Source organism: Colias eurytheme, chromosome 12, assembly GCF_061535395.1.
Source record: "Colias eurytheme isolate Ceu_HAF_F1 chromosome 12, ilColEury1 Martin Lab GWU primary, whole genome shotgun sequence".
In the NCBI taxonomy this organism is placed as follows: domain Eukaryota; kingdom Metazoa; phylum Arthropoda; class Insecta; order Lepidoptera; family Pieridae; genus Colias; species Colias eurytheme.
In genome coordinates this window covers 7307763-7322892 of record NC_142991.1, presented here as the reverse complement: position 1 = coordinate 7322892, position 15130 = coordinate 7307763, and the positions used below count along the sequence as shown (strand labels likewise).

The window sequence follows — 15130 nt, the reverse complement described above, 5'->3', positions numbered from 1 at the left end:
CATCTGTAGTCTTCCATCCAATACGTAATAAAAGTAGATAGGCATCATAAATTCTTAGAGAGATGTCTCTATGCCGCACGCAGGACCACGTCGACCTATACCGATCAAATTGTGATCAGATATTCGTGAGCTGAATTTTTACAACGAATTTCGAAATAAAAGGGAATATTTAAAGGGAATATCAAATCTGTATTGGATATTGGTGTATTATTCGTTTGTTTTTTTATTAAAAAAAATGGATACATACATATTATATTACTTAATAATAGAGGTACCGTTTAAAATATTGAAAATGCGTAGGTAATATTATCAAAATGTTTTTTAAATCTTTCTAACATTTATAATTATAATCGATTCACTTAAATGCTATAAAACTAACCAATAATTCGCATCTAATAAAATAACTTTTTCTACCTTCTACCTAGTTCGCCCATTTAACATAATGTTGCTACACCAAAAACGAGGCGCAATTTCCAGCGAAGCTCATAATTTGCGGCTGACGTGACTAACCGTTGGGCTCCTTGCATACGACGCCCATATATTCACCTGAAAATTGATGCTCTGCTGCATTTGACTCTTTTTCCGCCGCCATAAGCATTTTCTAACTTGCCGAGTCTTGTATGATGAATTCACCCGGAAAATTAATTTTTAGCAATGCAGTTAAAATATTGTATATGGACACGACCTTATTATGCAATTTCTTTTGTTAGTCGCGGATATCTAAATATAGAATCATGCCACTTTTTTAATTAAAATCAGGTGGATTTTAGGTACGGAAATAATCCGCCACGCCTGAATATCAGGTACTTTTTATATTCGATCATTCATCAGAGATAAGATAAACTTGAAGATAAAGCGAATCCATATCCAACATATGACCAGTGTTCATTGTTAATATCGTAGTGCGTAACGATAATGTTAGTGTAAATAAATCGTTGAATTACGAAATGGAGAGTGATTCAGAAGACAGTAAACATAAAAAAGACTTTTCAAATTCAATAACTCGGAGACATATCGCTAGACTCCATGAAAGGGTTCAAATGAAGTATGGAGAAATGCAAAGAAAAATGCAGAAATCAAAATCTATTGATATTTTATCATCACTAAATGAAGATGATGTATTCAATAATTACACAAAACATGTTAGTACGAGTGATATTAGTACGCTTAGTGAAGGAAGTGAAAATTATGTTAATTATAATATTAAACGTGAAAGTATGGTGTTTGTTAGTGCTAAAAAAAATGATGCCGTATTCCATGAGGTCAAACATAAAGAACCTGAAACTGCTTCGATTATAAGCAATGATGGATTCAATCAGGAGAGCGAAGAAATGAAGGATAACAATTTATTTATGTTTGACGTTCCATTTAAAGGAAGTTTAGAATCGTAAGTATAGTTTAGTCTCAATTTGCCATTTTTTACACTGAGCATGAGTTCTGATAATAAAAACCAGCCAAGTGCTAGTCAGACTCACGTACTGAGGGTTCCGTATTTTTAGGAGGTTTTTTTTTATACATAATAATATGTTGTAACTGTAAATAAAACTTTTCACAATTTTTCCTTCATCTGTCGTTTTTAGATGTTGCTTTGTACCAAATTTCAGAATTCTGTATTCAAGTACCCCGTATATTTTGATTCCCTTGCGAATGGCAAAAATTGCGAAAATTTGCAAAACAAACGGCTGTATATTTTGATTGCGTTGGCTTATAAAATTTTTTTTCACAACTTCAAGGGACCGCAGACTTGAGTATTCAATATGAATTAAAAAAAATGAACTTACAGACAGACAGACGGATAACAATGTAATCCTATAAGTTCGGTTTTTTTTTTCATGTTGAGGCTCGGAATCCTAAAAACTATTACGAAAATAAATTACAATATGAGTCACTTATCCTATAAATTATAGAAGATTTAGAAATTTGCAGAATTTTTTATCATGTCTGACAAGATACATAGATAAAGCTTAAATTTCTACAAAATCATATAACTCAAGCAATTCATTGATAAGATATTATTTTTACAGACTAAATGAAGAAGCCAAAGACAGTGATGAGTCATTTGAACCTTCCATTCCCCACACCAAATCATTAAGAAGTCGGATTGGGTCAAAAATACGTGAAGCTGCGAGACGAAGAAAATTAGAAAGGGAAAAAAACGCCAAAATTAAAAAAGACGATCGCATGGAAAGGGTATGTTAAGTTTCTAGTCAAGATAAATTCCAAAATTATCATCAAAATTTAATCATTGAAAACAAATAATGATTATCTATTATTTACTTAGTCTAATTCACAACTACTCTTATTAATATAATCCACTAATCCAGCCAAATCAGACTTAGATAACTATTTTAAAAATAACGTTTTTCCTTCCTCCAGTTTATATTTTCAAATACAACAAGAGAAGATTCCTCAAAAGTGATATATAAGAAATCAAAAATAGCAACCGTAACTGTTGCTCTGATAGAAATTACAGGATTAGAAGAAATCGAAGAAGAGAAGCCACGATCTCTAAGTTGTCGTTTGAGGTAGGAAGATAATCGTAATTTGCCTTTAGTGCGTATTGATGGTTGTGATAAAATCCTAATAGACGTGAATAAGAACCATATCTTAGAAACATTTCCATAGAATCTAATGTTTAGGTTTTTGAAATCAATATTCTTATCCAGTTAAAAAAATAATTTCAATAGCAATTTTACTACGTAAGTTATCGCATTTGAACAATTGTATTAAACGAGCTTTATATTAAGGAAAGAGTTACATTTTACCGTCCAATTCGGCGCTTCGTAATTTAATCTAACATTAAGGATTAACTTAATTTTCCAGGCTTGGATCAGAGAAGCGGAAATCTAAATTAATAAAGAGCCACGCAACCTCGGCTAAATTTCAGGAGCTTCACAATTTTAATTTATACGATGATGATTACACTCTGGAAATTGTTGTATGGGATAAAGATATACATGTTGGAAGGTATTTGTAATTAAAATAAATATAATTAGAACAATTTTTGCAAAATTATGCTGATACTAATAACTATTGAAATCACACCAATGTGACAGTAATAGCACACCGCGGACACTCCATACAAAATGATCGTTTTGACAGTCACACTGTAGAGACTGCAAATGTGTGTGTTAACGCTTTATGGTTGGCACATTTGTGACTAGCGTAAAAAAAAATTCGCGTTTTTCTGATGAAATACATCCGTAAACAGCACAATATCTAACCATTTTCTACGAAAAACGATAATCACAAATCCAAAATAATAAAATTACTTAAAGTCAATTTGATTAATGTTGTCAATCTTCGTTGCGTATCGTCCTTGCAGAAAAATATGGCCCATTTTATGTCTGATCGCGCGGGGGTGAGGTAAGTTTAATTTTGGCGGGAGGCGGAGAGTGTCCGTTCTGTAGCGTTTAGCTACTATTATGTATTCTGTGGTAATAGAACAAAATCAATTTATATTGACTTTATAGGTTTGAGATAAATGAGTATTATATTCATTCAAAATTAATTATTTTTAATAGTGCTAATATTATTGCTGCTCACCCCGGGTATGATACGGCGAGGGCGGGAGCAATATGAAAGATTTTAAAATTAATTTGCTATCCTAATCCTAGAAAAAGTTCGTTACTCTGCACATTATTGAAATAGCGTCGTTGTTTTAGGAGCGTCCTAGATCTGAGTAAGATGGACAAGGAAAAAACACATAGATTGCAAGTTAGTTTAGAAGATGTTGATCAAGTTAAAGTATTTATTTTGCTTACTATAAGTGGTATTGCACTAACTGAAACCGTATTTAATATCAATGATAGTGAAGCGATACAGGAATCTGAAGACAAGAGAAAACAGTATGTAAGTCAGAATTTATAATAATTGTTATAAGTATAGTAAGTTTATCATTTAATCACATGAAGAAGCTGGTTTGTTTGGACTTTTTTTTTTTCGTTGTAACATGTTCAAAGAGGACTGAAAATAGGTGCCAGTTCTGTTGGAATTTATTGTCTTAGGAATCTTTTCTTTCTTTCCCAGGCTTGGTACCGGATTTTCGACCAATTTTCGAACGTTGGATGGATGTCCATTATTGTATATGGTGCAAAGGGCTTAAGTGCACAAGACTGTTATTGTGTCCTCAGTTTAGACAATGAATGGAAACATACAGCAACCGACTATAAAAACAACTCACCTAATTGGATGAAAGTATACACATTGTAAGGTTTTCCTTTTACACGCATAGGTAGTTCGAAACATTGTAAAAAATGCCACACAATATTCAAGGGGAATGATTAAGCATTGTGTTTTAAAATCACCTTGGATTTAATGTATTTTTTTTAATTATAACAACGATGTGATGGCATGAAAACATCTAATTAACCATTAAGAATAATTACGAACGATTTCGTTAAAACGTTTAAGAATTTTTACGATTTATGTTTTGAGAACACCGTACAACGGTATTATCATAATATTGTAATGGCTTTAGCTAATTCCTTCCAGCGAAGTCACTGACATAACTTCAATCCTAGAAGTAAAAGTTTGTGACGAAAAAAAAGGGGAGGAAGTGGGGAAAATTTCTATACCATTATTGAGTATTGAGCCCGGGAAAAAGTGGTACGCATTGAAAGATAGCACGCAGCGTGAGAGAGCCAAGGGAAATAACCCTAGAATATTATTGGAGATGAAAGTGTTTTGGAATCTTGTGAGTATATTATTTATCCTTCATTATATATTACTTTCTTGAATTGTCCTACATGAACCTGATAAATCAAATTTTTAAATTGAACCTTTTTCTATCGAAATTTACTTTAAAAACATATGTACCTATATCCAAAAATTGATCCATATGTCGACCCAGTTTCTTGTTCGCTTTTTTTGTTCCTGCTATAACTTAGTAAAGCAGGAGACAGACGAGTAACTATGTGAGAAGTAAATATAATTTTCTAGAAATCACTCTTCTTAGGTACATAAACAACATTATTCTTCATCCTTTAATTACAGGTTAAAGCCTCAGTTAAAGTGATAAATCCAAAAGAAGTGAATTTATTGCACACAGATGACAAATTAGACAGGCATGTGCTGGTGAGAAATATATCGCGAGGTAAAGTGGTCACAATGTGGGTGGTTAATGCTTTTCAAGTTATAAAGTAAGTATCTTTGTAATACTACAGATACTATAAAACTATATATAATACTATGATATCTCATAAGATATTTAAAACATAATCTTATTTAAATTAAACTGTCTGTGAGGTATTAGAATATGGACGAATAAATCGCACATAAAACCCATTGTAGAGTCCTTTTAGAATTTTTATTTTTACATAAATTGCTTTTTTTTTGTTATTAAAAAGATGATTGTTTCAGGACATGCTTTGAATGGGAGTCAACAAAATGGAACGTAATTTCTCTTATAGGCTGGTTAATTTTATGTTACATTTTTAAAATCTGGATGTTACCGTTGGTTCTGATCGTACCATTTTTTATGTACCGACCTAAATCATATTGCTTGATTGATTGTAAGTAATTTGTGTAAATTAATGGTTGTAAAGTACTTAAATATATTATATCATACTATATAAGTGATACAAAAAATAATTAATTTTACCTAAACTGTTCTAGGGAAGAAAATTATAACAGTTTCACCAAAAACAGAAACCGACACCGAACAAAAGGTAAGTTAATCTATTTATCGTTAATATACAATTCTTGGATTTATATAGATTTTAAATAAAAGCATTATTATTTTTAGGAGGATAAATCTCTACGTCAAAAACTACAGGAATATCAAGAAACAATACTAGCTGTACAAAACTTTATAGGAAAGTTAGCCAGTCTCGGTGAAAGTATCAAAAAGTATGTATTTTGAATTATAGATGGTAATTTTATTTTCCTTGAATTTGACGAATTGTATTGTTAAATATTTATTAATAAATAAATGCTAATTTTATACTTAACTTATAGGAATAAAGTCAATAAATGAACTTCTTTAAAATAAGTTGAAAAAAAAATGTACAATTTTCGCTTCGAAGTTTGATTAGTTTACTAAATTATAGGTAATTAATTAATGAACAATTTCATATCATAATATTATGTACTTTCTGTAAAAATATGAAGTATGCATGAGTAAAAATTAATACATATTTCTTCTGTTTTAGCCTTTACAACTTTTCAGTGCCTTTTGTAAGTTTCTTGGCAATATTTCTAATTCTTGTTATTGCACTATTTATGTATTTAATACCTCTTCAATATATTTTAATGGTTTGGGGTGAGTGTGATAATTTTTCATCTATATATTAATATTCATCTTTAAAGAATATAGAAATTTAAAAAATAATTATTTTCAGGTATTCATAAGTTTACAAGGAAAATATTGAAACCAAATAGAATACCTCATAGTGAAATACTGGATTTGCTCTCTAGGGTTCCGGATGATATTACCTTGGTAAAATTATTTGTAAATTTTTATAGATTTTTGTTTCAGTTTATTACACAATATACAATGAAAAAATTCAATTATAGAGCAACATAAAATATACATAATAAACTGTCCGGTTGAATAATAACATTTTCTTGCAATTTTTACAACCATAATATGGAACGGGGTAGTCCCTTGTCAACATGCATTTTATATCATAAATAGGACCTTGTATTTTTGAAGAGTAAAATGAGTCAGAAATCGTTTTCTATACGAACTCGTACTGCTCTATTATCACAAATTACATGAGTCAATATATTGTTTCTCTTTTGTTTTTCTTCAAATATTCGAATTATATTTTATAATATTACTCAATATTATGTATACTTCCTGTGTCTGTTTATCTTGATTAATCCTTATCCCTAACTGATCACATGATGAGTATCATTTCAATAATAATTAATCATCGTCGCATTTTTATCAAATTTCATAATAATTATATTTTTTGTTTTCAGTATAACTATCAAGAAATACCACTGGAACATATTTCAGATGATGAAATATAGTGATGGCTAAATGTGGAAGTACCTTTTAGGAAAATCTATTACGAGAAGAACTAGATGTGTTTGTTTGTAAATAAAATGATCTGATTATTTATAAATATAAAATATTCTTAAAAGCATAATACAAAAAATACAGCTTTATTAAAATGATTGTGTTTTATTTCACAGTAATAACAAAAAATGAAATAACGCTGTAATTGTTTTATTCGGTTCGACGTTATCATTTATTTTATTGCCTATTACAAATCTATCTACAAAACATAATTATTTATAAATTAAAATCACAGGTTACATGCATTGTGCAATATACAAGGTTGCACGTTACACTCGTTTTAGTTTATTATATATTTTAAACAATTAAATCGGCTCCGAGCCTCTCAAACTCATTAGTGAAGTAGACCATATCCTTGTGGTCTAAGGCCGAGTTTTGAAACACGATCCGGAAAAAGTTCACTAATTTACCTTGCGGCTGATACGTGACCATCATGGACCCTTCCTTGATCATTTTCTCCTTTATTTTCGGGGCGACCTTATGTAGTCTTTCGCTAAAATCTGGGTCATTCTCACACCCGCGGAGACACCTTGGAACGTACCAGAACATAATGTTAGTGCATTCCGGCTTTTCAATCACCAGCCGGAACCCGTCGCGATGTTTTATATGTTCCAGGAAATAATTCGCGTTGTCAAACAATTTGTCGATATGTTTCTCGAAGCCTTCGCTGCCTTTCGCCTTCCACATGAACCAAAATTTGAGGACGTCCGCTCTCCTTCCGCACTGTATGTGCTTATCGCCCGTGTCATATGCCGTGTCGTAGAATTTATCTTTCTGGAATAGGTATTGAGCGTTCGAAGAATGTCCCTCCGCAAGAAGGTTCTTGTGCTTTGTCAAAAATGTGGAGCATTGTTGCGGGGCGGCCAATAGTTTGTGAGGATTCCATGTTACCGAATCAGCTCTACAAAAAGATTAAAATAATTTAAGTATTGTGGACTTACCTAACCGCACAAAGAACGAGAAAGGGTTCCACAAAGGATTGTTTTTTACAACTAATTAACTATTAATGGAGGACTATAAATTCTTGCATTCATAAAATTATAGCAATTTCCTCTTTTATTGCCTACGTTGCGCAACCAAGTGTTAACATAAACCTTCGATTCGCTATAATGTCGCTCAATTATGTCAAATGTTAAAGAATTAATTAATATTGATTAACTCACAATTCGATTCCATTGAGAAGGTGTTTGTGTTTCTTTGACATTAAAGCACCTCCTCCCCACGCGGCGTCCACGTGTAACCAAAGCTTGTATTTCTTGCATATTTTAGAAATAGATGGTAAAGGATCAAATGCCCCAAAGACCGTCGTCCCAGCGGTCGCTGTAACCATGAAAGGCGTAGATCCCTTCTCCAGAGCATTAATGATTTTGTCCTCTAAATCTAGCACGTCCATTTTCCCATTTTTATCAGCTTTGACCATTATACAATTATCGCTACCAATGCCCATGAACGAAGTCATTTTTTTAGTCGAATAGTGGGCCAACTCTGAAGTAAATAGGACTAAATTTGGTACGGCATACACTCCTTTCATCTGAAAATGATATTACTTAACATGGTAATTATGAAAATAAGGGAAAAAATATTAATGGTGTCCTTGAAATGCATAATATTTTGATTGGTACTAAATTTTGCTATAATCGTCAGAATTTTAATTTATATACATAATATGTAATTTATATGTAATTTTAAATTTGAGGGTAATACAGAGTGCAATTCAAATTCGATCGTGCCGTGTGTGAAAAATGCCTTATATTTTTATTTATTTAATGCACTTTTAAATCATTTCCGATATAGCATATTTATCCTTGTTAAGGATATCTTATATATAAAAATGAATCGCAAAATGTGTTGGTAAGCGCATAACTCGAGAACGGCTGAACCGATTTCGATAATTCTTTTTTTATTATATTCCTTGAAGTACGAGGATGGTTCTTATGTAGAGAAAACGTAAACATGTACCACGGGCGAAGCCGGGGCGGACCGCTAGTTATGAATAAAAACATTTAATAGCATAGCAGCCAGTAATAAAAAGTATTTACTATGAAAACAATCCGCACATTCTACATTATTATTTATTATTATCAAAATAGTTTTTGATCATGTGGATATGTAAATAATAATTCTTCTGTATCCTGTCAGAGCGAGACATTGTTATCAAAGGTTTTGATCTGTTTTGAATGAATGAATGAATGAATACTTTATTGCACACACCAGTTGAAAGAAATAACATAAAATAATATACAAATGTTTTGATTAAACTACAACGAATTTGCCGGAAATTATTATATTATTATATTATTTATTATACCACACAATATTTATTATAAATAATAAAAAATTGAATGGTCTAGATTAGACTAAGTATGTATGATTAAGTCCAAGTGTAGATAAAAATATATTTTGAAAAAATTAAATAATTCGTATAATGGGCCATGGATGGCAATGTTTATAGGTAATTTATAATGCTACTGTAACCAGTCGAAAAACTATCGAAAGTCCGTCTATGTATCATGGATGGTATGTACATCAACAATATAGAAATTATTATAGAATATCAAATAATATTTCCTTGGTGATGGATATTTTTTGCGGAGTCTTACGGGACGTTATTTTTTTAATTTATTCATTTTATAGAAGATATTAATTACTGGCCATAGTTTACGTACTTAGTACTACGGCGAGTCAATTCATTTCCATAAGATGCAAAATTCTTTGTTTGGATGTTTTTCCTCTCATCGTCATACATATTTCGATTCGTAAGGGCATTTTTATTAGTTTGTTTGTATGTACGAGCTAAACTCACGAACTTACGTATGCTAGGTTTTTAATTCGTATTAAAATAGATAAAAATGTACCTGTTACATACTTTCATAAAACACTGATGAGGTTAAGCTAACAATAAAATACTTCCGAAGAAACCGGCAATTATATTAGGCACACGGCCAAGATCTTTGTATTATTTAAGATAATAATTTACCAAGAACAATTTATTTTGCTTGTAATGAAAATATAATTAGGGCCTGATGAATCTACGATTGGCCTTGACTTCAACAATATCCATTAAATCTAGTAGATTTTATGTAATAGTCTATAGGATATTGTATAATTAGTTAACTAGATACTCTGTAGAAAATTGTAAATAATTGATAAATAATATTTTTATTAGCTTATTTATAATAATCATATATAGCTACATATCATACCTACGTGATTATATACTATATACTTTTTATGTAGCAAAAAAAGAAATGTTTTATATTTTATTTCCTCTTAACGATAACGGTAAATACATAATAATACTGGAGGGATAATTGTTTCATTAATTCACTGTATACAAGCAAAGAATGTATCCGACACTCACATCTTTTACTCAAGAAAACATTATTAATTCGTAGAAAACTTTTCCGACTTGCAATAACAACAATAGAAAAAAATCTTACCTTAACTTCAGGAAAGTGGTGGAATCGAGCGCAGCTTATGGCATAACCATTAGAAATAGAACCACCAGGACAAAATATTCCATCGCCATCCCCTTCAGGCCAGCCCACAATCTTTCTCATTTCTCTTAACACCTCTTCTTCCATCAATATGAAGACAGGAGCCACTTCGAAAGTATAAACGCTGGGATTAAGAGCATCGGTCAACCATTGACCGATGAGCCCATAAGGATCCACAGATGAGAAGAGTTGATTTACAAAGTATGGGTGCGCTGTATTCACAGAATATCGGGCAACCTAAAACATAGCCATATTTAGTTAATCACGAAAACTAAAATGAATATTACTTTACACCTATACTAAATTCAATTATGAGATAGAAGTAGAGGTACCCACGTCTGCCATAAACGTCAAAAGCTGCTCATGAGTCTCAGGTCCATCCCGAGGTTTCAAATCAATGATTTTCTTTATTTCTTCCGGAGGTGCCCATTCCACTACTTTCGTGCTTCTACTCGATCTGCCAAAAACGACCCTTTCGACCAAAAAATCCACCGCGCGCCGTAAAAAGTCTTCATGTTTCGACCTCTCTGTGAGGCTTTCAAACAAAATTTCGTTCCCTCTTTTATCCCCCGTCGCGATAATCGTTGAATCGGCCGGCATTTTTATGAATTAATTTTAAGTCTTTAACATTTGACTGAAGAAAAGCTTATGTTAAACTACTATTAAAATAATACAATACTACGAGCGACCACGGCCATTGGCGGTGCGATTTTGGCGCGCCATTCAACGAGTAGCCTTCTTAAATACATTCGAGATCAATTCACTTTATAAGGTTGAAATTGTTGTGCGTTCCATAAAATTACATACAAATTATGATCGACGATTGAAACAAGATATTTTGATATGAATAAACGTTAATTTTATTAAATAGCTCCTTCCTTTGAATATAAACATTGTGTAGCAAAATGCACAGAATTAACCAACCTACAGGCAACGCCTGATATAAAATTTGAAAAATTATAATTTTTCATTAACCTTGATAAGAACTAATCAGAGGTTTTTATGGTTCTATATTGGGGTCGAAATTAAATAACAACTTGTAACCGTACGACTTTGTCGGAGTAAATTACTTAATAAAAAAATATAACATTTTCAATTTTTACCAAAATTAATATCTGACCTTCAAATATTTGCGACCCTAATTAAATTGTAGCATGGACCAAATCTGACCTTTGTTACATGGTTAATCAACTGCAAACGACCATCAGTGAGACCTAGGCAAATTGGTTACAGTTAAAGATACAATTTTAAGAAATCAGCATTTGCAAAAGTAAAAATTGGTTTGAATAGCCTCACATGCTACATTATTATAAACAATATTGTTGATACAAGTGCATATTGTTATCTATGCTTTCAGCCGATTTTTTATACATTTTATGCTAATGATGCCTATCCATTTATATGCTCGTAAATACAATATATATTATAGAAGCAAATATTAAGATAAATCATTTTTCCTGAATTTTCCGCTAGGTGTAATGCTGTTATACAATAGTTATTATTGCACTAAGTTTCTGTTATAGAGAGTTACATATTAATTTTTGAAGACACTACCCTTAAAAATAAGAATGAACAAAATATGGTAATACAATTAAGGTTATCAAGTATGCACTTAAGAATTAAATATCTAATACATATCAACATAATATTATCATCACTACATAGTATAAAACAAAGTCGCTTTCCCTGTCCCTATGTCCCTATGTCCCTTTGTACGCTTAAATCTTTGAAACTACGCAACGGATTTTGATGCGGTTTTTTTTAATAGATAGAGTGATTCAAGAGGAAGGTTTATATGTATAATAACATCCATTAAATAGTGGAGAAGTACTGTTATTTTTGAGGTTTCTAATGTGATGTCGTAAAAAATTACATTTTTTCCGCTTACATTGCAAACGCAGGCTGAACCCTACGAGTTTTATCAAAATAATGTACTAAGTATTATACACATTGAAAAGGTCTACAGAAAAGTCCGCGATGGTATATGTCTATCTCTTATGGCTAACCCACAATAACTTTTTTTTGTCATTTACTTTTTACGACAAATAATGGCTAATTTTCGATGCGATTTTAACCAATACAGCATTAATCCTTAACCAATTAAATACCTTGAATACATTGTACATTTAATATAGATCTATATAGCCCTTTACACCGTATGATTTAAGTGAATATTTTCGAAGATATTACAGATTTAAAAATTGCGGTACCGGCCGGCCGCCCGGCTATATATTTTATACCCGTACGAAGCCGGAGCGGGCCGCTATGTTTTTATATACAACGTTCACAGTTTTTCTGTTGTGGGTTTAGTTTCAGCATTGCACCCGTGCGAAGCCGGGGCGGGTCGCTAGTGTTATTATATAATATGGAAATAGAAAATATTATTTTCTATTTCCCATACATGGTAACCTAAGATTGTCAAGACGTTATGATGTAGAGCTAAAACATTTATTGTGGGATCTCCCCTTTGAAAATATTTACTTAGAATTCTTATGAATCAGACTATAAGTTTTCCTTTTCGCAATAAATTTATTGTATGATATGGTTCAGAATTTTACAAAAACCAAGCAAATGACGGTTAGAACTATTTACTATACTTATTAATAATATTATTGATATTATCTTCTCATAACAAATACAAATAAAATGTCGTAGTTATTAGGAGAAATAAATTTTAAAACAGGAATGCTTAAAAAAATTATCAAGCGCGAGTCAGATTCGCGACGCTGAGGGTTCCGTACAAATAAACAGAGCAAGTGCAATAATATTTTTCTCTCATACATTTTTGATAGTGCCAACCTTTGCTTAATCTCGATTTTTATCAATTATTTCTTGTTATAGCGGCAACACAAATACCTACAGCATCCCTGTAAATTTCAATTAATTATTTCCATTTATTTCATTATCAGCGCATTAGAAGTTTGATTATGTACCTACAGAGGACAATACGGACAGACAAACAGACGGAATTTGAAGTACATACCTAATAACAAAAAATACAACTTTTAAGTAAAGAAAACATTGGTAACTTATAAAGACAACATTCCCATGCGAAATTTTAAATCCTGTCGATAAGGTATTAAGGTCTAATCAGATGAAAAATACGACGTAAAAAAAGGCTAAGCAATTATTACTGTCACAGCGATTTGAACAATTGACAATGAATTGCTTGATTCCTCAATCAAGAACCCCTCCTAATATCCTATATTTATTTAATTAATTAATTTAAGTGCTTTTATCATTGAATTTATCAAGGGCATTTAGAACTTTTTATATCTCAAGCGCTTTTTTTTAATTATTCCTTCCGGTTGTTTTCAAAACAAATGTTAGATTAAGTAGATTATGTTTATAATATTTATCTAAGGGTAATAAGGTGAATTCAATACAACCCAGAGTAAAAAATATACACGTCTTTATCTTAATCCATACTAATATTATAAAAATGCTTTCGCAATTACTTTCGTAACTCTGTCTGTCTGTCTGTTACTTAATCACGCCTAACCACTGAACCAATTTTCATGAAATTTGGTATAGAGATATTTTGATACCCGAGAAAGGACATAGGCTACTTTTTATCCCAGGAAAATGACGCATTCTCGGAAAGCCCACGGAAACGGGAATTAAGCGGGTTTTTCTTTAGCTGCGCGGGCGAAGCCGCGGGCGGAAACCTAGTAGGAAAATAATGACAAGAAATTGATTACAACTTACCTACATGGAAGAATTGTACAATAAAAAAATCACTGTTATTTACTAATAGGTAAATACTGATTTAATACAGTATCCAAGGAAAAAAATATTGTGTGCTTTTTATATTAAGATGTGTTTAGGTACTAATAAATAATAAATATAAACTTTATTGACGTAAAAAATAGGTACAGCTTTTAAATATTATGAATCCATAGGCTCCTGAATTAGTAAAATACTGACTCAGGAGCCAGTGGCTTCTCCTATTAATTTCTTAACAATATACGGTCTACGTTAAACAAAATAAAATTTGCAAAAATAACAAATAAAGGTAAGTGGAAAGCGCAACTTATATATACTACTAGCGGTCCGCCCCGGCTTCGCCCGTGGTACATATTTACGTTTTCTCTACATAAGAACCATCCTCGTACTTCAAGGAATATAATAAAAAAAGAATTATCGAAATCGGTTCAGCCGTTCTCAAGTTATGCGCTTACCAACACATTTTGGGATTCATTTTTATATTATAGATTATAGATATTATATAAAGCACCTTATTCATTATAATGAAACAATAAATGGTATATTTAATATTATATACCTGCACGGTACCTGCCTACTTTCAATGTAGCAAAACTGTAAGCATAGGTAGAAATAATTTAATTCTCTTTTTAACGTGGAGACATTTTAAAATTTACACATTAGATAAAATGGAATAATAATTATTCGTTATTAAGTATTCGGTAATTACAATAAGAAGACGTGTTCTTGAAAATCCAACGCTAAGATCTCGATCGCACTCTTTTAATATTGCATTCTAGCAATATTTAAGTGATGTCAAATGTCATATTAGTATGTCAAATGTTAGGCGTCAATTGTCATTTGTCAAATTCAAATGTCAAAAAATATAAATACATGTGGA

At 31.5% G+C, this 15130-nt stretch overlaps 2 protein-coding genes across 2 annotated transcripts; one reads left to right on the top strand and one right to left on the bottom strand.

Moving 5' to 3' along the window:
• The first annotated feature begins 911 nt into the window (after window positions 1-911).
• On the top strand, window positions 912-7056 carry LOC149904150 (multiple C2 and transmembrane domain-containing protein-like). The gene is made up of 14 exons (XM_090107824.1): window positions 912-1387; window positions 2025-2190; window positions 2377-2525; window positions 2824-2967; window positions 3666-3852; window positions 4030-4208; window positions 4495-4696; window positions 4996-5141; window positions 5362-5513; window positions 5617-5669; window positions 5747-5850; window positions 6153-6262; window positions 6342-6439; window positions 6928-7056. Exons 1-14 carry the CDS (start codon window positions 948-950, stop codon window positions 6976-6978), a joined length of 2181 nt encoding a protein of 726 aa, XP_089963950.1. The 5' UTR covers window positions 912-947; the 3' UTR covers window positions 6979-7056.
• A 79-nt stretch (window positions 7057-7135) lies between these two features.
• Window positions 7136-11232, bottom strand: b (glutamate decarboxylase-like protein black). Its single transcript, XM_090107822.1, has 4 exons — window positions 10861-11232; window positions 10468-10761; window positions 8191-8558; window positions 7136-7928 (listed from the first exon to the last, which is right to left on the bottom strand). Exons 1-4 carry the CDS (start codon window positions 11122-11124, stop codon window positions 7325-7327), a joined length of 1530 nt encoding a protein of 509 aa, XP_089963948.1. The 5' UTR covers window positions 11125-11232; the 3' UTR covers window positions 7136-7324.
• Window positions 11233-15130: the final 3898 nt, after the last annotated feature.

Coding starts and splice junctions, on each gene's coding strand:
- b (XM_090107822.1), bottom strand. CDS start 11,124: ATGCCGGCCGATTCAACGATTATCGCGACGGGGGATAAAAGAGGGAAC. Junction 8,559..10,467: donor ACCACTTTCCTGAAGTTAAG/GTAAGATTTTTT, acceptor TATCATTTTCAG/ATGAAAGGAGTGTATGCCGT. Junction 7,929..8,190: donor CTTCTCAATGGAATCGAATT/GTGAGTTAATCA, acceptor ATCTTTTTGTAG/AGCTGATTCGGTAACATGGA.
- LOC149904150 (XM_090107824.1), top strand. CDS start 948: ATGGAGAGTGATTCAGAAGACAGTAAACATAAAAAAGACTTTTCAAAT. Junction 5,142..5,361: donor AATGCTTTTCAAGTTATAAA/GTAAGTATCTTT, acceptor TGATTGTTTCAG/GACATGCTTTGAATGGGAGT. Junction 5,514..5,616: donor ATCATATTGCTTGATTGATT/GTAAGTAATTTG, acceptor AAACTGTTCTAG/GGAAGAAAATTATAACAGTT.